We start from the raw sequence: 22873 nt of genomic DNA on the forward strand, positions 1-22873 counted from the left end.
GCGCTCCACACACATGTGCACATGTAAGAGTGAGACAGCAAGTGCGCACAAGTAGGGGGAGAGGGAGAAGCAGACTCCCCGCTGAGCAGGGAGCCCAACATGGGGCTCGATCCCAGGACCCCAGTATCATAACCGGATCTGAAGGCAGACATTCAAACATCTGAGCCACCCAGGTGCCCCACAACATATTACTTTTTAATGGGAATTCTTTGCATGTTTTTTGATACTACGATGAATGAGTCTGGGCAAAGAAGGAAACTAACAGACATCAGCTAGACATAAATTCCTGTTTTTTTTTTTTTTAAAGATTTTATTTATTAATTCATGAGACACACACAGAGAGAGAGAGAGGCAGAGACATAGGCAGAGGGAGAAGCAGGCTCTCCATGGACAGCCTCATTCGGGACTTGATCCCAGGACCCCAGGATCATGACTTGAGCCAAAGGCAGATGCTCAACCACTGAACTACCCAGGTCCCCCTATTCTGGTTTTTCAATAAATTCAAATTAAGTCCTCAGTGATGTTCTCAAGTTTAAGATGACAATGTTAAGAGTCTGAAAATAACAACTAATGGAGAGAGATTTATAAATGGCCAAATTTTTGGTGAGTCAGATTCTGGAAGAGTAAGAGTTCATCACTCAACAAGGACCTGGAAGGGAGACTGTGAGGGACCCAGGCAGAGGGCGCAGCAGGTGTGAAGAAGCCCAAGGGCAAACGAAGGTGGTGCTTGTCTGGGTTGCAGCAGGTTGGGTAAGCCTGGAACATATGTGGTGAGGTGGCTGGTGAGGCAAGATGAGGGGAGAAAATTCACAGGGACCGGAGGGTTTCTTTCAATCACATGAGGGACATCTTTGGAGGGTGCAATTCTGAAGTCTCTCTGGGCAGTGCGCGGAGAGTGGGTCGGAAGGGTTCATCACTGGAAGCCCAGAAGTCAGCTAAGAGGCTTTAGCAAGAATCTAGGAGAAAGAGGGTGCCAGTCTGACTCAAACAAGGCAGTGGCAATGGGAAAAGAGACATTTTCAATATCTGGCTGGTAAAAATCAACAAAACTTTGTGACTGGATATGAGGAGGTACGATGAGGTGAGACAATTCAGAAAAAGATGGAGCCAAGGTTCCCAGTTGACAACTGAGCAGCGGTTGACAGTATTCATTGAAAAAGCACGCTCGGAAGGAGAAGGAGGCCGGATGGGGAAGCACGCGGCTGACTTTTGTGGTAGCTGAGTTCGAGATGCTATGGGTTATCTAAACAGACACATTATGTAAACTCCAGAGAAGCTCAAGGGAAATCTGGGCTGGGGACGGAGATTCAGAAACAGCCAACACACATGATAATGGAAGCTGTGGAGCGGGTGGGATTCTCAAGGAAACCTAATAGAGTCCGAATGAGCCGAAGACGGCCTGATGGCAGAGTCCTGTGGAACAGTGACATTTAAGGGCTAGGAAGAAAAGTAACCCACCACGTCAACGGAGGAGGAAAATCTGCACAGTGGGACCTGAAAAACAAGGTAAGAGTCTTTAGAAGAGGGCACAGTGGTGTCCTGTCAACGCAAGTGACTGCTCAAAAAGCAGGTGCTGTGTTGAGGAGCAAAGAGGAGGTGGCTTCATTGGGGTGGTTGCTGGGGGCCTGGCACTGCTGACTCTAGGCAGAGATGCTTCTTTAAAAGGGCAGAAAAAAATGAGTGGGAAATATCAGAAAGGGAGACAGAACATGAGGGACCCCTAACTCTGGGAAACGAACTAGGGGTGGTAAGAAAGGGAGGTGGGCAGGGGGTGGGGGTGACTGGGTGATGGGCACCGAGGGGGGCACTTGACGGGTGAGCACTGGGTGTTATAACATATGTTGGCAAACTGAACACCAATAAAAATAAATTTATAAAAAAAATTAAAAAATAAAAATATTTAAAAAGAAAACAAAAAAGTCAGGGCAGAAAGAGAGGAACAAGAAGGGAAACTGGATGGGCACTGTGGGATTGAAGGGTGTCTTTGTCTAAGTGGAAGACACAAGTACAAAGGCTGAGAGCTAAAGGCGTCAGCAGAGAGGAGGCGAGGAGGTCCAGAAGAGGGAGCTTCTCTGAAGGCCTGAGATACTGAGAGGGCACTTGCGTGTCTCCTTCACTAAAGCTGGAGTCCTTGAGGATCAAGACTGTGTCTTGCACTATCTTTCCCAGCACACGTGCCTGTTGTCGCTTTTGAACTGGGCAGTATTTTAAAATAAAGCTGCTACAGGAGTTCTGGGTATAGTGAACTGTTGAGAGGAGCTTAGCAACGACGAGGACTGAAGAAGTTGCTAGAATGCCCGGGACACAGACAATCGCGGGCTGCGGAAATGGAAGAAAGAAAAGCTTGAGGTACAACTCAAAGCACTGGATGACAGGATTTGTTCTGGGAATGAGGGAAAGAAAGGCGGGCATCTAAGAGGGTTCTAAGGATTTAATTCAGGTGTTTGGTAGAATGAATAGGATATCCATGACTTAGGTAAGAAACACAGGAGCAATAACAGATTTGATAGCTGGGCGATAGGCAATTAAAAGCAAACTAAAGATCATCCGAGTTTTCTGAGGTTTCTCAATTACACTGTGTTTATTTGGTGTTCATTTCATGACCATTAGGTATCTGTCCACATCAAGGAAAAATATGTATGTGAATCAAATCCTCTGGCAACTTGTCTTTTATTTGGGGAAATGAGATTTACTCACGGAACCTGAAAAAAATCTGAACACACAACAGAATTAACTATTCAAAAAAGTGTGCTAAAAGAGTTTTTGCTTTGAGGCCAAGGCAGAAATGCCACCCCCCCCTTCCGAAATGGAGGTACTGTGGCACAGGGGCGTGTTCACGGAACCTGACCTGTGTAGTTTCAGGCAGGGTACAAATCACCAAGCCAGCAAACTGCACTAGACCAGCTGAATAAACTAATCCATTTTAGATTTCCTTTGAGATCTCTCTCCTTTCTTTTTTTTAAAAAAGTAATCTCTATGCCCAATGTAGGGCTTGAACTCATAACCCCAAGATCAAGAGTCACATGCTCCACTGACTGAGCCAGCCAGGTGCCCCTGAGGTATCTCAAAATGAGAAATAAGAGGTCAAACAGCATTCCAAACCGAACAAGAGAGAGTTTAGCCAATGAACATAGATGACTACTTGCTGAGAAATTCTATCAAAATAACTGATTCAGATGAATTATAAAGAAATAAACTAATAATGGAAATATACACCCTACACTTAAGGTACACATTAAAAATTTATGGACTTTAGTAGGATAGCCAGATGGAAATAATTTTTCTTAAATGGTTTCAACCTCTATAAAAGTTCACCATATGCTTCTGAATCTGTACTTAGAAAACCTGCATTAAAAACATTATTATTTTTACTATTATTATTATTATTTGCTTTATTGCCTCTTGTATTTGGCAGACACAAGCAAAATTTTTAAGATCATCTTAGCAGCAGCGGAAGAGGTGTTAAAGCACAAATAAATATTTTTTTGCGGAGGAACACAGATGATGGAGAAAGAGCAATAAAGAGGAGTTTTGCCTTTGCTTCAAATTTTGCATTATTTTGAAAGGTAACATAGTCCACTCCAGTTAAGGACTGCAAAAATTAAAGACATACATAGAGGGGATAGCAGAAAAAAATTGTTAGTTTGTTTCTAATAAAAAAATCTAGATATACCAATATTCCATTAACTAGGGAAAAAATAGTACATAACATAAGCACAAATCCTTTTAAAATCATGTGTGATACTATCCTTCCCGTTATTAGTGCAATGAGCACACTTTGCCAGCTTTCATATATAGAACCTGAAAAAAATTATGTAACCGTTTAGTTCTAGAGACAACAGGTCAAGCAAGTAGAATGTGAAACTAATTTCATTTGTTTTATTTTCATGGGGGATAAATAAGGTACTTAATAATATATAAGGCTTTAAGAAAGACTTTAATAAAGTATGTAGTCTTAATTTGAGAAGCAACAGGAGGATATCTGAGTTAAATCTGAAGTTTAGTAAGATAATAAATAGCCACGTAAGATTCTTTAAATTGAATTTCAAATATTAACATGTTATATGGTGAAGAAAGACTAGTAGTGTTTGCTCTCCTCAGTTAACTCTTGATATTCATATATATTTTATTTTTTTTAATTTTATTTATTTATTTATTTATTTATTTATTTATGATAGTCACACAGAGAGAGAGAGAGAGGCAGAGACATAGGCAGAGGGAGAAGCAGGCTCCATGCACCGGGAGCCCGACGTGGGATTCGATCCCGGGTCTCCAGGATCGTGCCCTGGGCTAAAGGCAGGCGCCAAACCGCTGCGCCACCCAGGGATCCCCAACTCTTGATATTCAAAAAACACTGAAAAAATTACATACAGTTCCATTCTTTTACAAATATAAGAATTGAGAGGAAATATTTCATATTAAAATGTACAAAGCTGATACAGATTTGCAAGGCTGATTAACTAGACTCCATTAGATAAGCAGCTCAGAGACAGAGAGCTTATATACAAAGAAGCAAAGTTAACCTAGTCATTAAAAATATTAAGCATTGTCTCTGATGAAGTAAATACAAATTGAAGCAATTATGACAAACTATGTAACTACCTTAAAGACATCAAATATTAGAAATTATATCAAATACTGATTCAAGCTGTAAAGAATAGAGACCTTCAAATACCTTAGATCACACACAATCTTTTAGCAATGAATACCAGACTGTTTATACCCTTTGATGCACTAATTACACTCTGGAGAATATATCCAAGCATATATCCCAAAGGGGAAAAAAGTATATCACATTATTTTTAGTAAAAACAATGGAAACAACTGAAATGTGCCACAAGCAGGGGATGATACGTAACCCAAAGAAAACAACATTGCTACTGGCAAGGAAGGAGCTCATGCTTATGGTAAAGCAGAAAGTACATAGCCCCAAACTTTTAAGTCAAAAGAAGAAAAAGAATGCAACATGACAGGAAACATTACTACTGTACCAAAATTTACGTTTATACACTCAAGACCAGTGTTTTGAAAACAGCTATTTTTTTAGAGGATTTTTTTTTTTTTTTGCTGTATAGTTGCTCCTGAAGTTGGTATGAAAGATAAAAGAAGATTAAAATAATTTTTGACATCATTGCTATTTCAAGGGGAGTTTCTCAAGGTTTAGTGTAAGAAATCTTTCTTCCCTTTTTTTTTTTTTTAAACAGTGTCAGGCTTCTCTGGAAAGTTATTTCTGGGAACTGTGAAGCAGACAGCCTTTGTACGGCCATAGCTGCAATTTTATGATAATATTTCCAATGCACACTCATGGGTCTGTGGCTGGAAAACTTAGTTTTGATAAGCTGGAACAGAAGGTTCCAGACTATATTCAAATACATCAAGTTGAGATTCTGATGATCAAATGTTTTAGTATAATAATTTGGCTTTTAAGTTCAACCCAGAATTCTAATACTTTAATCCTTTGCATTTTAATGCTAAGGATGAAAGACTTAAATATGTGGCTACTGTAAATTAATCATCTTTAAGTGACTAAGTACATCATACTTAGACAAACTAAGAGATTTACAACATCTATAATAATTTTGTCTGTTCTTTTTGTTCTTCTCATGAGTTAGGCTGACACCTCAACCAAGGACATTTTATTAAGTGACATTCGGATAAACTAGATTCCTATGATAGAAGTGGGTCATAAAGCAGGATTAAGAAAGACTCAGGTTGCCGTAAAATTTGACTTATTTTTTAAATAGTCTTTATTTTTTTAAACTAATAAGCTCTACATCCAACATGGGGCTTGAACTCACGACCCCAAGATGAAGAGTCACATGCTCCTCCACCTGAGCCAGCCAGGGTCCCCTGTTGCCATAAAATTTTAGAACTGAAGTGAGAGTCAACAGTTTTAACTTTTTCACTGTTTCACATAACTTCCTATGAATAATGGTTAAAAATAAGTTTAAAAAAGTAGTAACATTAAAGGAAGCTTTTCTTTTTTCACAGGCCTCTCTATGAAAACATTACTAACATATCCTTTTACCCACAAAGGACCAAAAAAAAAAAAAAAAAAAACCCACAAAAATTATGGGAAGGAACTAACTGCATTTAAACAAATAAGTCAGTAAAAAATAGCCGATATGTGATTCACTGATGTAAAGCATTTAAAATAATCTCCCAGGGGAAATTATTTTATATCACCATCTTTAAACTTCCACCAAAATACATTGTATATTTTAGTGGAAATTATTTGTGGAAATAAAATTACAAAGCCCAAACTAAGCTGAGAGCTCTGTACACAGGGATGCCTCACTACAAGGTTGTCTCCTAACCAGCATGAAGTCTGTGCCAGAAAGCCCCATTGCTACACTAAAAAGTACGGTTTAAATGAGATTAATTCTCTGAATTTTGTACCCCATCTACTAAGGCAAATAAATGAAGACAAAAGAGTACCAGTGAACAATATATGCTGGATCTCTGAATTATCTTAGTATTGGTTAAAATATCATTCTTAGATGGGCGAAATACTTAGAAAGAAGTTGTTTAATTGCAGTGTCAGCAGGAAAAAAGGTTAGATATTTGGGTTGTGTGAACCTCTGATATTATTTGGCTATAACATGTTAGTACCTTTGTAGTATAATAGCAACTATTATAAGACACATGGAACGTAGGTAGACAACAGAACAATGTGTTAAGAAACAAAATTCCTGTTTCTAGTATGTTCTACTTAAATTGTACATTTTCTGTTATCAGAGATTTCTTTAAATTTTTTAAATATCAGCTTCTAAGTTCAGATACAGTCATGAAATACTGGATTAGAACTTCAACTAACTTTTTAAAAAATATTTTAATTATTTATTTGAGAGATGGAGCCCGACAGAGAGAGAGAGAGAGAGAGCACAAGTGGTAGAGAGGGAGAAGCAGGCTGTCCATTGAACAGGGAACGTGATTGCAGGACTCGATCCCAGGACCCTGGGATCATGACCTGAGCTGAAGGCAGACACCTAGTGGCTTAATGGACTGCGCCACTCAGGCACCCTTTCATCTGATTTTTTTTAATCTTCCAAATATCTATACTGCTAAATACAAGGTTCTCATATTGGTGCAAGCAATTTCTCACAGAGGCCAGGTTTTCCCCCTTCTTCAACAAAAAGCCAATTTTATTCCTATTTTCATGTTGTCTTAATTTGGTACTTCATTGCAGGACAAAGAAGGAATAACTGTCTTTAAAGAAACAGACTGTGACAACTTTTGAGTAGCGAAAGAATCATGTTGCCTTCACTAGTTCTAAACAGGTTGCATGACTTGCCGATTTTCCAAGCAAAACAAAACAAAAACAAAAAAACGACCAGGGAGGAATTATTGAAAATGTGCTTCAGTTCTTAGAATATTTTAATTGTTGAACTTTAAATCTGGAGTACAAGAAAGTACTTACTTCTAAGCTGCCTCTCTTTATTGGATTCAGCACCAATAATTTCTTCAGAAGATTTTCACAGTCAGTGGACATATAGAAAGGAATACGGTACTTCCCTCGTAAGACTCGCTCCCGTAGTTCCTTAAAAAGGCAAAGGAAGCACTCATGACTGGCTGCTGAAGTGATCACGCCTGGATATAAAAGATTAGCACTGAATTTCACGGATACCTTCAAATTCTGGCCATCAAAAGGCAAGGAGCCACTGACTAGTGTATAGAGAATGACGCCGAGGCTCCACACGTCCACTTCAGGCCCATCGTACTTCTTTCCTTGGAAAAGCTCAGGGGCAGCATAGGGCGGGCTTCCACAAAATGTGTCCAATTTGTTCCCAACTGTAAATTCATTACTAAAACCAAAGTCAGCAATTTTAATATTCATATCAGCATCAAGGAGAAGGTTTTCAGCCTAAGAGAAAAATAATAAGAAGGACAATGTAAATGCCTACATCAAGCAAAATATTAATTGTTTCAGATCAACATATATTTCTTGCTTCTCTCTCTCTCTTTTTTTTTTTTTGAGAGAGAGAGAGAGAGAGAGAGAGAGAGAGAGAGAGAATGCCACTGGGAGGAGTGGGGCAGGACAGAGGGAGAGGGAGCAGGCTCCATGCCCAGCACAGAACCCCACGGAGGGCTCAGTCTCATGACCCTGAAAGCACGACCTGCGCTGAAATCAAGAGTCAGAGGCTCAACTGACTGAACCATCAGGCACCCCTTTTGCTTTTCTTTCTTTTTTATTTATTCAGAGAGAGAGAGAGAGGCAGAGACACAGGCGGAGAGAGAAGCAGGCACCATGCAGAGAGCCCGATGTGGTACTCGATCCCGGGTCTCCAGGATCACGCCCTGGGCTGCAGGCGGCGCTACACCGCTGAGCCACCCAGGCTGCCCTGCTTTTCATTTTTAAGCATATCATCAAATTAGAAGCCCAGCATGGTGCTTCAATCCATAACTCTTCAGAATCACATCTATATAAGATTAATTTAATTTTATTTTTTTAAAGATTTATTTATTTATTTATTTATGATAGACATAGAGAGAGAGAGAGAGAGAGGGAGAGGCAGAGACACAGGAGGAGGGAGAAGCAGGCTCCATGCCAGGAGCCCGACGTGGGACTCGATCCTGGGACTCCAGGATCGTGCCCTGGGCCAAAGGCAGGCGCTAAACCGCTAAGCCACCCAGGGATCCCCTATAAGATTAATTTTAATGCTATAAAAAGGAAGCTCTCGTTTATAAGGGTATCCTGCAACTATTTGAAAAAAGTTACTTAAAACACTTTTTCTTCCACATATTATTTTTTTTTAAGATTTTATTTATTCATGAGAAACACAGAGAGAGAGGCAGAGACATAGGCAGAGGGAGAGGGCAGGCTCCCTGCGGGCAGCTTGAAGCAGGACTTGATCCCAGAACCCCAGGATTGCAACCAGAGCTAAACACAGACTCTCAACCACTGAGCTACCCAGGTGCCTCCTTCCACACATTACGGTAAACCCATTTTTTTTTCTTCATGGTAATAAACATCCTGGAACTGTACCTTAATATGACCTATTTTTAAAAATACAAGTTAACATAACACTAGCGCTTTGGGGGCTTAAACCAACAAGTTTACTCAAAAGTCCTCTATTTTAATAGAGTATCATTGGTTAATGCAAAGCTCAAGAGTATACTTAAAATAACTGCCAGTCAGGGGTTCTCTGACTATTGAATTCAATCCTTTGTCTTCTCTTATAGAATGCTTCCCCAGCAAAGTTTTTGTTCTTTTAGTAAAACTAAACAATACAATACAGCCTCCACTAGACCTTGTTTAAGTTTCCTTTTGCTGTTCTAAAACTAGATTCTCAAAACAAAAACAAAAATAAAAACAAAGGGATCCCTAGGTGGCTCAGCAGTTTAGCGCCTGCCTTCAGCTCAGGGAGTGATCCTGGAGACCTGGGATTGAGTCCCACGTCAGGATCCTTGCATGGAGCCTGCTTCTCCCTCTGCCTGTGTCTCTGCCTCTCTCTCTCTCTGTCTCTCATGAATAAATAAATAAAATCTTAAAAAACAAAACAAAACAAAAAAAACCCTAGATTCTCTTCTGGAGGTATATTTTGGTAGAAAACAGTGATTTCCACCCCTATATTTTTAGAAGCTGGTTTTCCAAAATCCTGAATCATTAAAAAAAAAAAAAAAAAAAAGTTTTAAATGTGCCTTTTGTAAATACAAGCAATTCAATATAGTCTTTGCTTTTGTACATGTTTTATTCCAAACTCTTTTATAACTGATGGCCTAAGGAATTATATATTATTTTGTAGATATATTTTATGGGGTTACAAAAGGAGTAAAATTTAGCTACAATGAAAACCAGAGTTCTCTCTATTGCTCCAGAGCCAGGCACTCTACCCACCATACAGTTCTTCCCTCCCTCACCCTCCTTTTTTCCTTTTCTAAGGCATGCTAGCTTGGGATATCGGTTTTGAGAAATGGAGGTACATCTAACATCCAAATATATGTGATAATAATGAGGTTCGTTTATGACATAAATAGCACATAAATTTGGGAGATTCATCTTAAATTCTAACACTGATGGGCTGTGTGACAAAACCAAGTTATTTTGATGTTCTGATGTAAGGGCCTGGTCATTGTAAATTTCTGGGACCAAGTGTGAGCAAGCTGGACTTTCCTAGTTTCTGTGATGAGGTCTGGATGGATACTGAAGCACGCAAGCTGCCCTGCAAGAGCTGAGCTGGGAGGGACTCTGGGGTCTGCTCCAGGAGCGCACGGGAAAACGTGTCCCCTGACTGGAGGGAAACTCAGGGTGTTGAACATGATTCATTTTTTCCTCAGATTTCTGTTCATATAGCAAATGAGACGATAGGTGGGTGTCAAACACACAGCCAGGGAACAGTCCTCTCCTTTCTCTTTCTCTGTAGAAGTGATTTCTCCTTAAAATAGTTGCAGGAGGAAACTAAGAAATAGAAAATTTTGGAGCAGTAGAAAATCTGCAACCTCAGAAAAATGGAGCCAAAATACAGGATTAGATTTCTGACAAGTGCTTAAGACAGTCGTTTTTTTGTGTTTGTTTGTTTGTTTTTTTAAGTAGCTCCATGCCCAGTATGGAGCCCAATGGGGCTTGAACTCATGACCCTGAGATCAAGACCTGAGCTGAGATCAAGAGTCAGACACTTAGCCAACTGAGCTACCCAGGTGCCCCTTAAAACTGTATTTTTAAGTAGAATACAAACTAGTATTAGTAACTGACAGAGGTCATGGGGAGAAAAGTAATAAAAGAAAAATAGACTCCTAGGTAAGGAACGATGAAAGTTAAGTTTGAAGGAAGAGAGAAAGAGGGGGGGAAAAAAGACAAATATTTCAGTTCCAGGACTTTTTACTTTTAATAAAAGAAAAAAAAAATCACACCTATTCGGTCATACCATTTCTTTCTTTTTAAAATTTATTTATTTATTGAGGTGAGGGGAGTGAGCACACAGGCAGGGGGAGGAGCAGAGGGAGAGGAAGAGAGAGAATTGTCAAGCAGCTCCCTGCTGAGCACAGAGCCTCAGGTGAGGCTGGATCTCCCAACACCAAGATCATGTCTGAGCCGAAATCAAGAGACGGATGCTCAACCAACTGTGCTACCCAGGCACCCTTATTTTATATTTTTTTAAAAAAAATTATATACATATATACTTAAGGTATGTCTCAAAATTATTTTATATACACAGTGAAATAATTACAACAACCAAACTAATTAACTTATTACCTCCTCACTTAGTTATTTGTGTGTGTGTGATGAGGGCACACTCATATAAATAAATCTACTGTCTGAAGCAAATTTCCTAGCATACAATACAGTATTAACTTTTTGAATGTGACACCAAAAGCTCAGGAGCCAAAGCAAAAAGAAATGAGAGACTTCATTCAAACTAAAGAGCTTCTGCATAGGAAAGGAAACCATCAACAGAAAGGTAACCTGTGGATTGGGAGAAAATATTTGCAAACTTTACATCTAATAAAGGATATCCAAAATACATAAGGAACTCATAGAACTCAGTAGCAAAAAAACAAACATCACAATTAAAAAATGAGCGGAAGTCCCTGAACTGACATTTTCCAAAGACATACAAATGGTCAAGAGGTATATGAAAAGGTGCCCAACATCACTAACCATCAGGGATCTGTAAATCACAAGCACAATAACACTTCCCACCTGTTAGAATGGCCACCACCAAAAATATAAAAGATAATAAGTGTTGGCAAAACTGTGGAGAAATGGGAACTCCTGTCTAGTTGGTGGGAATGTAGGTTGGTAGAGCCATTATGGAAAACAGGATGGAGCTTCCTTGAGAATATAAAAGTGGAACTACCACATGATCCAGCAATTTTTCTTCTGGGTATAAACCCAGAGGAAATGAGAGAGTACCCTGAAGAGATATCTGTGCTCCCATGCTGACTGCCACAAACTTTTCCTGACTGTTAAAATTTCTTATTCCAAATATGTTAATTTATACTCATCACATGCGTTTGATGTTTGCAAAATCATTTAAAGGCTCCCCCTGTTTCCTTGAACTTTAACGTAGAGAATGAACTCTGGGACTTACAGCAGACAAACCTGGTCGTATGCCCTACCGTGCTTCTGACAGAATGGGATCTCAGGCATTTTTAGTGGGGACAAAGTTCCAGATTTATCTATTAAAACAAGCTTATTAATGGTGAATCAAATCCTCGAGCCTTTAACACCATATAACTTCTCCTTCCTATTTTCTTTCTTTTCTCAGAGAAAATACTGCCTTTTATGATGTTGCTATGAAGATGATGTAAAAACTCCTTCCTTGGAGTGCTAGGCACAATTAAGCAACTGCAAAGATGGCTCTAATACTAAAAAACATCTGTTCATGATTAAGCTTTTTGTTATCAACTCAGTGGCTTACCTTAAGATCACGGTGAACAATGCACTTTTGATGGCAATACTGCACAGCAGATACAATCTAAAATAAATATTTGGATAAAAGATACATAATTATTTTATGCTAAAAACACTGCAATTTTCCCCCAATGATCATCTCCAATTGAGATAAATTATCAACTTAGATTTTAAAGTAGCACTGAATAGTTCTTAATAAAGTTAAAATGAGGAAAAGTTCACTTTTAAATGTGGACAGTATAGATAAGCAGCATTCTCTTATTAAAACAGTAAAATATTTGTCAGAGTCCATGAAAATTTTTATGGGCTGCTACATTTCTCTACTGACATGGACAAGTGTGTAGTTTGCAGTTCTGATCAAATGGTTTATTCCAACGTTGGGATAAGAGCTTTGGCACACATGAATCAGTCTATTTTAGGAATTATTATCAAATGTATTCCAGGCATGTTTTTAAAGTAAGGCCAATTTACTAAGAACTTATCAGTGGGGTATTTGGCATCGTCCTGTATTTGTTCATATATAAAGAAATGGGAAAACTGTTCAGCCTTAAGATGAAACCCAATTATCAAAAAAAAAAAAAGAGGGAAAAATCAAATTAATATTAAACCTGTTATTAGGTCAATCAGGCAAAGTATTCTTTCCCTAACTAGATTTTGTATGTAATTGTAATTTTTAGCCATTATATAGGGCTCTTTGGGGATAAAAGACTATAAGAGGAGGAACCCAACAGTAAGAGCCAAAGATACAAGTGAGAAATAGATTATAGGCACTTTTATGATAGTTGTTCACTACATAAAATACAGAAATTTAAAGAATCAGATAGCAATAAAAGTAAGAACTACTTTGTACATTAATTGTAGCTGATGTACAAGAGGACGGCCATTTTAATGCACAGCAGAACATTCAATCCTGTGGATTCAGTTAAATGGAAACAGAATATGAATTCTGAATTTTGGTTAGGCATTTACAAATGGAGGTAGAAATTAGATTTTTAAAAGTCTAAAGATGATGTGAAGTATGACCATGCTAATAGAAGTGTGGGTTAAAAAAAACCTTCACAGAAGGGAGATTGATAGTTCTGTACAACATTATTCTAACATATATCAAAATAGTTCAGACAGAAACATGAATTCAAAACAAAATCAACACACAATGAGTAATATATAATTCAATTAAGTTCATTTTGATTCAATAGTTTATTGAGTACCTGCTATGTGCAAGAAAATGTGCCGGTCGCTAGTGGAATACAAAATGAGCACTACATGGACCCTGCCCTGAAGGAGCTGAAAGTCTGGTTATGAGAAAACATGTATAGAACATGCATATGAGCAACCATAATACAAGGCAGAAGCAGAGAAGTAGAGGTACAGAGAAGTGAGGGGAATCATATCAAATAAAGAACAATTTCAGTTAGAAATGCTGTCTGGACTAGGTGATATTTGATCTAAGCCATCCTGAATGAGAGTAACATTTGAAGATGGGAGATCGGGTGATGGGGAGGCAGGGGTAAGGTGGTGAAATACACTGAGGTTGAAGCAACATAATATATTTGAAAAGCAGGTATGAAAATGGCAATAGTGGGAGTGCATTCCAAACTAAGCTGGTACTACAGAACCACTCAATGTTTTTAAGCAAAGCAACTGTGAATGTTTATGATCAATCTGAAGTGTAAATTCCCCCCAAACAGCAGAATCTTATGATGCATACTTGTAAGTATTAGCTTTCTTAAGCAATATGCTTTAAAATTCTAATATCCAATTTTCATTAAAAACATTTATTAGCCAAGAGATATATACCCTTACATATAAATATTAACACATCTTAATGAATATACTACAAGGTTATTTTTAGTAATATTGGTTTTCGAATCACTTTGTCTTGGTAACAGGGAAGAAGGCATGCTATTGATATTGATTTGGTTATCAAACATGCATTTCGACATTAGACAGAATGGTCTCCATGAAAGCAGTTCTACAGGCATTTCTGGAATAAAAATCCCCTGAGCCTTAAAACCTTAAGAATGGAAAGATAATTAAGAGAATGCTCTGTATTAAGCACTTTATTCTCCCCAAACTCTATGACCTCTGGCTTCTATCAGTTAAATGTGGTGGCTTATAATATTACTTAACTAGCAGGGTACAATTTCTGCTGTGCAAGAGTTCTCCCTTCTGTCTGACTCACTGCCAAGAATCAAGAATCCCCATGCACAACCTAAATTTTACTGAATTATCCTATGGTCGGATTCTCCTATCCCAAAACATTCTGTACCTCATCAAGTAGAATATAGGAACTTCCTTTATGATTGTTCTTCTATGGATCTGAAAACACGATTTACAATCAACCCTGCACTGACCCTAAAACCAGACCTGTCAGTGTTTTGCCATGATGTGCGAATGTTGGCTTGCTTTACAATTAACTTATAATTGAGTCAGGAATTCCCAAGCTTTAAGGAGTAGTCTTGATATTGGAAGAGTTGAATCAATATTGTGATTTTCTTTCAGGTCCTCAAAACTTCAGGAATGCAGAGGTACTTGTATGGTCCATGGCTGCTGAAGTGCTCTTAAATTGTCTTTGGCTGTATCAAATGTAGAGTCAAGGACATATATACATATGTACTTGCTAACACAGTACATTCCTACTGTTAAAAGTTTAAAAAATAACTTCATGATACAGAGCAAAAAAAGTACACATTTATTGTCTTAAATTTATAAAGAAGAATATGCACCTCAAAGGCAAATTAAAAAACATGACCTTTTGTCAAATGACTACAAAATATACATTTTAATATTTAATATATTTAGTATTTAAATACATTTAATATTTATAATAAAATTATAAAGAAAATATTTCCTATTACATTTTAAATAGCATTTGACACTCAACCTCTGCAACATGAAGAATATTTCAAAAAATAAGTCAGACTTTATTTTCCAAAAAAGCCAATTCATAATTATTTGGGTCTTTAAAAAACATCTGTGTTCCAGCCTCCTCTCCTGTTCCCACCCAACAGAAAAGATGGGCAAGTTCTCTGTGATAGCAGGCACCGTCACCTTCTCTAATTCCAGGGTACCCAACACAGTTTTCTCCACACAGTATGATTTCAGTGAATCAATACAGCCAGCCGACTAAAAAGAACAAGAGTAGGAGCAGTCTATAAAATGTAGTAAGATCCCAGTGGAAATATTTAACGTCGAGTGTAATTTTCACACTGGTCGGCTACTAACTACAACTGCGCGACCGATACCAAGAGAACCATGACATTCAAAGTGATGGCCAGTGCTTCATCTAAGGTGAGCCTCCGTCCCGGACTGCAGAGGACCACACAGTACGTGGCTGAACGCCACTCAGGTCTTCAATGTTCTGAGCTCAGTACCAGCTGCCTTTAGATTTCCGGTATTTTAGGAAGAATGTTTCTACAAATCTATCCTGAATCTAAGGGCTATGCCTATCTTTGGTATAAAGCATTTCATAAATTATGTTCCAAAAAGAATGACTCTATGAGATATCAACAATAGTTTTATCAAACTCACTTCATGATCAATGTGGAGAACACTAGGTAAAAAAAACAGTGAAACAGGTTTTTTAATTGCCTTTCCTCGAGAACTTTCAACTTTTTTCTAATTGTTTATGTAACATAAACGTAATACCTCTTAGAGGAAGACCCTATATCCATGTTCGGTGTTTCCCAAACCTACTGATCACAGATAGATCAGTAGCCATGCTTATAGAAGTACTGAGCTATTTTTAAATGAAATATTTTAAATTCATTAAAGTTTGGACTATAGCAAGTTGCCTGCTGAAATTTTACTTTAGTAAATTTTCTGAACAATTTACAATTCATTATTTGTCACTTCTACAGTAATTTATAAAGTATATTAATTTTAATCACTTCACTCCTAAAAATTAGAAGTAAAATCCTAGATTTTTACTATTTCCTTCTTTCTTTCTTAAAGATTTTATTTATTTATTTGACAGAGAGAGAGAGAGAGAGAGCAAGAGCACAAGCAGGGGCAGAGACAGCGGGCGGGGCTGGGGAAGCAGGTTCCCTGCTGAGCAGGGAGCCCAATGTGGGGCTGGATCCCAGGATGCTGAGATCATGACCTGAGCCGAAGGCAGATGCTTAACCAACTGAGCTACCCAGGTACCCCTTAAATTACTTTTTCTTATTTTATGATTTCTATAACAAGTCATGTTCAATTTGAACCGGAAATATACACATCTTACCTTATTCTTTCACATTTGTAAGGTTTCTTGCCTACTTGACTAAATAAAACTGACCACAGGCTTTAAATCTACAAAGATATGAGTTCTAATACCAAGACGTCCTTAATGACAAAAGAAAATACAATACCATCTTTAAGTAGTATGTGTATATACTGTATACCTGAAGCAATTAATACTTGGTAATAATTATTGGATAAAGGATTAAGTATTTCTTTTCTTTCTTAATCTAGTCTGTATTTCCAAAACTATCAATGAATTAATGAGACTCACCTATAAACATTCCACTATTTATGAACATCTAAAAATAACCATATGCAACTATCTTAAATTTAAATTCAGGAAGAACAATTTCTTCTTCAGTTTCCCATTCTTAAAAAGTGTAAGAAAGCAGGAATTTTTCTTTTTAAAATACCACATACTCTGAAGTCCAGTTTGTGATACTGTCCATTGTATATCACTAAAAACATTAGCAAAACAAAGTTAGAAACTACTTTCCATACCTGCCTAAATTTTGCACGGGCCTCTTTTTCTTTCATTCTTCCATGGGCAACTAAGTAATCAAATACTTCACCTGAATCAGAAAGGTAAAGCAGGCAGTAAAATACACATCGATTAACAATATAAGCAATGTCAAGTTGTGGCCTTGTTTTTAGAGAAGCTCTGGCCCACAATTTTCTGGTAGTTTTACATAAATCACAAACTATTACATGAAGAGAAAAAGGGGGGAGGCTACACATAAAATTGAGTATCCGTAGCAGCTTATGATTTAGCAAAACTCTTTTAAAGTCACAAAAACATAACCGAGAAAACTTGCTTTCTGATTTCAAGTATCACACAAAAATACAGTCAACTCTTTATTATCCATTCTAATAAAGGGAAGCCACAGTGTGAGCAATCAAAAATTACATCTGGCTTTGTATTTGGGGCCTACGTGTCAGACAAAATAACAAGAGTCCTATTACGCTGGATCTCTCTTCAATTCTACTTGTCATGGAGTTATGATCAAATTCCTTCTCACTACTTCCATTCACATTGATTTCATTATCTTTCTTCCTATACTCTGACTATGCTATTCTCATTATACTCATTTCATCTATTTTGGTACTTAACTATTTATACAGAATTAAATCATCCTGTGTACATCTTTCATTACTCCAAGTGAGCTTCAGTCATCATATCTTCCCCACACCCATGACAGAACACAAAGTGGACAGACAATACATACTTGTTGAAATAATTTAAACTAGAAACTATACAAATTTCCTATTAGTTCCATTACTTTAGATGGCTGGAAGACTTTTTTTTCATTTGCCTATAGTCAATACTAGTAAAAAACCCAAATTATTTAGTTACAATATTAAAAATACAATATCTCAGTGTAAGGGAGAAATTTATTTTTTACGCCCTTATAATTTACACTACATAGGTATATATGTATATTAAAAACTCACAAAATGGCTTGAAGAGTTCTTGTAAATACAGGACAGTGGTTAAAAACCTAGGCTTTAGAATCAGACCAATTTTGGTATGAATCCTGGTTTAGCCCTAAGTAGCTACTGGGAGACATTATGAAGACTTAACTTTATTAAGACATACATATTAAGCATAATATGTATGCTGTTTATCGTTAAACGGCATACATATTAACACAGCCTTGTGGTGGACCTTCACAAAAACAGAAGCGTCCACCGATTTTTAGTAGTCTGTAATTTCTCATACCTATCTAGTGCCTATCTCACACAGCTGTTGTAAGGATTAAATGAAATAATGCATGTGCTTATTAGCACAGTGACTGACATATAGTAAGCACTCAATAAATTATATATTTGTATCTATGCATACAGAAAATCATATATATGCAATATCAATCCTATAAATATATAAGTAAAACATTAAAAACCAAATATGTAATGAATGATGTACATCAGATGAAACTAATACATCTACAATGTCAGACAACATATGATATCAAGCATACTTAAATGATTGAATGGGATGATTAAAACAGAATGAGTGGAGCTCTAGTCGACTCATCAATAGTAAATTCTAGATATGTGAATTTAGGCTGGGAAAGATATATGCAAGAGTTCAAAAATATGGACTCCTCTTGAAGTTCTGCCTAAAACATCCACACCCCAGATGTTTACAAGACTTAGTCCTTCACTTATAATGTATTATTTGTTTATGATTTGCTTCCTCAAAAGAATATAATCTTCTTGAGGGCAGGGACATTCTTTGCTCACCCATGTGTTCCTAGCAACTATAATAATAACATCTGGTACAGACAAACATTTAATAAATATTGTTTGCATGAATGAAAAAAATGATCATGAATGAAAAAAAAATCAAGACACCAGAGTAGCCCCAACACCTACTTTTAATAGGCTCTTCTGGATTTAATGTGGTTCAAAATCATATAGGGGTTCCCTGCCTACCTAATCACCAAAGATCTTTTGCCCCATTAGTGAGCCAGAATCAAATGATCTAAATAATACTGATGAAGAGGCAGCTGTTTGACCCAACTCTTCATTCGTGTCAGATTCAATCCTAAAATGTTTAGAAATTTCGGAGGAAAAATATTCAGTGTTGATTACAAAAGTTACCCTGCCATTTATAGATTAAAAGGGCAAGGAAACAATTCTAGATTTACCACCACAGAACCATGATGGTTTGTTAGAGGATCACTGATGGCCAGACTCAAAACCTATCACTAGAAATCAAAATTGAACAAGAGAGCACCTGGTTTGGGCTGAATTCCAGTGTGTATATGCACCTCTGTAGGCTGTACCCCATGACCCTCCCAACTACGTTACTGAAGGATAAGAGTGATGACACCCTGTGTTCTCTGTGACTCTTAACTATTGCCCCCCTTCATTAGTACCAATAGAGAGTTGACTGTACTTACCATTTATCGTTAAACAGCATACATATTAACACAGCCTTGTGGTGGACCTTCACAAAAACAGAAGCGTCCACTGACTTTTAGTAGTCTGTAATTTCTCGTATCAAAGCATGTATAGCCCTTTTCTTTCTCTAGACTTTTTAGAGAAAGAAAAGAGTCTAACTGAACTAAAAATAACACCCAGGGTTCCCACGCCGACAAACTGTTACATAAATGTAACTGAAGGACAGAAAAATAGAGAAATAGTTAATTATGTGGTACCTGTAGGTTCACTAATTTTATTACAGAGCTACCTTTTGTGCAAATTCACATGGCTGTATTAATATTTTTTTTAAATCCTGTAATAATAAACCTTGATGACATAGATTTTCAGGTTAAGTCAAAAAACCTACATCAAAATACTTTCAGGAAACCAAACCCACTAAAACTTTCAATCTGCATTAAAATACTTTCAGGAAACCAAACCCACTAAAACTTTCAATCTGCATTAAAAAACAAAAAAGCTATTAAAATATATGTAACATTTGTAGTAAAATTTTCAGAACTCTAAAAACGTATAAAAATACCTAGTTTAGGTACAACAGACTAGAATAAATCCTCTTTATCCCAGTTACATAAAATCTGAATTACCATAAAATCTATATACTTTTATTAGCTAAAAGGAGTCAACACTAAATTCAACTCTAAGTTTTTCTACTGATTAGCAAAAGAGTTAATTAGCCAAAGTGGTTTAAATAATTTCAGCTGCCCTCCCTCTTTTTTAATTGCTTAAATTCTTAATTTTTCAATTGCTGAAAACCTTCAGGCATTCTTTTTTTACTTAAATGATTTATCTCCAAAAAATTTTAAATGTGTTTCTAAGAAAGCCCTATGCTTAACACAACAGTGATTTTGAGCCAATGTACCTCTCGTTTGAGGGAAAGTGCAGAAGATGATTATATACCAATGTTTAAAACTCACTTCCACTTTTGACACCATGCAAAGTATACATTCTATTCTACAAATGCATCTTATTTCTTCTCTGTCAATTCAATCTTCAAATCAATACTTGTTTAAATTCAAACATTTTATGGATTATCTTGAAAATGAATGTATATTGACAATCTGTCATATATGAATCAGTGAAATAAAACATCTGGCCTAAAGCATACTTATACTATAAACTTTATTAAATACATTGTGAATTTGAAATTTCCTCGTAGCCAAGCACTTCTAATCACAATAATAGACTATTTAGATAAGAGAATCAAAACATTCATAGATAAAATGCAAATTTTAAAGTTTAGGAAAATATCCCTAGGCAATTTTTAACTAAGCCAAAAATTCAACTTATCCAATTATAATTGTATTATAATACAATTATTATCCAATAGGTCTTGAAAGTAAACACTGAATTGTATATAAGATGTATCACTTAAAGGCATTTTATAGATTCATTAACAACAGTGAAGACATAAGTGTTAACAATGAACCTTCAGGTGTTGATAATTCTGTATGTCTCATCAGAGATAACTTTTCCATCCCTCTCATCCTTACCCCCACTCGCGTATTCCATGACTAAATAGAGGGTCTTCTCTGTTTCAATAACTTCAAATAATTTTACTGAAAAAAGAAATTAGAGATATCACTCTGTAACTGTTTAGTGCATACTGGATCTGCTTTAAGAAAATTTAAGGTAACCCTAAGGCAGTGGAAAATCTGAGTATTTACTAAAAATTATTACTTATAATTTTAAACCACAAAATTCTCTCAAGGGTTATTACTATTATGGAAGAAAACTACTTACCACAGAGTCATTTGGAACCAACTGCGGGTCAAAAGAGTTAAGTTTCTGGGATTAAAAAACCATTACTTTTTCTAATGAGAATAATATAATAAAAAGGAAAAGCTTAAAATCAGAACAAAATTTTAACAAAAGCTTAAAATGAGACTGTATTATAATGAACCTATCATAAATTGTTAAACAACCTTGGGTAGAAAAACAAAAACAAAAAATTAACATCTCAAATAAACATAAGATTTTTAAATGTGAAAGAAACAGGTGTTTAGGAAATGAGCAGATTAAAAGAAAAATTATTTTTTACCTCTTATCCAATTACTTCACATAATATACATGCTTTTTAAATCTTTCATACAATGACTTTATATATGTTCTCAATATATTTATTTATAAATACAGGGGAAAACCAAAAATTATGGGAATAAATTAATTAAAACTGAATTCAATTTTATTTTCTTTAAAATTCAAATTATTTATTTTGCCTATAAACTATGGTCAAATCCAAATGCATATTATCAAATTTCTTTTTTTTTTTTTAAAGATTTTATTTATTTATTTATGAGAGACAGAGAGATACAGAGAGAGAGAGGCAGAGACACAGGCAGAGGGAGAAGCAGGCTCCATGTAGGGAGCCTGACGTGGGACTTGATCCTCTGTCTCCAGGATCAGGCCCTGGGCTGAAGGTGGCGCTAAACCGCTGAGCCACCCGGGCTGCCCTCAAATTTATTTCTTATAAATACCTCAACAGCATGCAATCAATATTTGGAACAACTGATTGATCCAAAAAATATTTATATGCATTAACTCCAACTCATATATACTATTTTCGTGGAGAGCATAAGACAGGCAAGGTAGGAGAAAATAGCCGTCTGCAGCCTTCAATTAACTTATAATCTATTTTTACCAAAAGTATCACTTCTCAGGTTATCACTCCTTTTATATAGAACATCCTTAAAATAGCCTCAAATTAAAGAATATACTTCATCATGTTTATATAAATTTCATACCTATGTTAGGATGATTCAATATCTTCATTATTCGTACTTCTCGAAATAACTGTTAAAGAAAACAGGTAGATATATTTGTTAAAACTATTCATTTGAAGAAATTCATCTTCCTACAAGACACTAGGAGATCCTTGTAATGAGCTAAGAAAGAACAAGAGATTTGTTTCTCAGGTTCAGTTCTAACTTTGCTGACACTTGATTTCCAAGACAATTTTAACAAGATGAATTCAGATGGTTCTTTGTGTGTGTGTGTGAATACACCATATAAAATAAAACTTACATTTTTATTTGACTACTCTTCATTACTGGGAATAAAAGAAAAATACTGTGGAAATGAAACTAAATGATTCTTCACTGATTTTTATCCAAAACCAACATTCCTTGGGGGTGGGGTCCTGATTCTTTAGTCATCTCTACTGGTTGATCAGACACTTTGTGAAAGATTAAGTGCTATAAACCTACACCAACTAAAATTTGAAAAGGAAACAACTATTTTCACAATATTTTTAGGGCAACTTGCATAATAATAGTAAAGGACAATAAAATTACATTTACCACTTTATATAAAACCAAAGCATAGTCACTTTTTAAAATTCCAATGTTA

General features: G+C 36.4%; 1 protein-coding gene across 5 annotated transcripts in view; it reads right to left on the reverse strand.

Moving 5' to 3' along the window:
- MARK1 (microtubule affinity regulating kinase 1) overlaps nucleotides 1-22873 on the reverse strand; it is a 116190-nt gene that overhangs the window by 27816 nt on the left and 65501 nt on the right. For all 5 annotated transcript variants that reach the window (XM_072814906.1, XM_072814904.1, XM_072814905.1 and 2 more), the window contains exons 4-9: nucleotides 22270-22318; nucleotides 21019-21084; nucleotides 17081-17151; nucleotides 12363-12419; nucleotides 7628-7864; nucleotides 7421-7540 (exon numbers count right to left, since the gene is read on the reverse strand). In XM_072814906.1, the coding sequence (XP_072671007.1) occupies nucleotides 7421-7540; nucleotides 7628-7864; nucleotides 12363-12419; nucleotides 17081-17151; nucleotides 21019-21084; nucleotides 22270-22318 (600 nt within the window). The remainder of the gene's footprint in view (nucleotides 1-7420; nucleotides 7541-7627; nucleotides 7865-12362; nucleotides 12420-17080; nucleotides 17152-21018; nucleotides 21085-22269; nucleotides 22319-22873) is intronic.

Source organism: Canis lupus, chromosome 38 (genome assembly GCF_048164855.1).
Source record: "Canis lupus baileyi chromosome 38, mCanLup2.hap1, whole genome shotgun sequence".
Taxonomy (NCBI): Eukaryota; Metazoa; Chordata; class Mammalia; order Carnivora; family Canidae; genus Canis; species Canis lupus.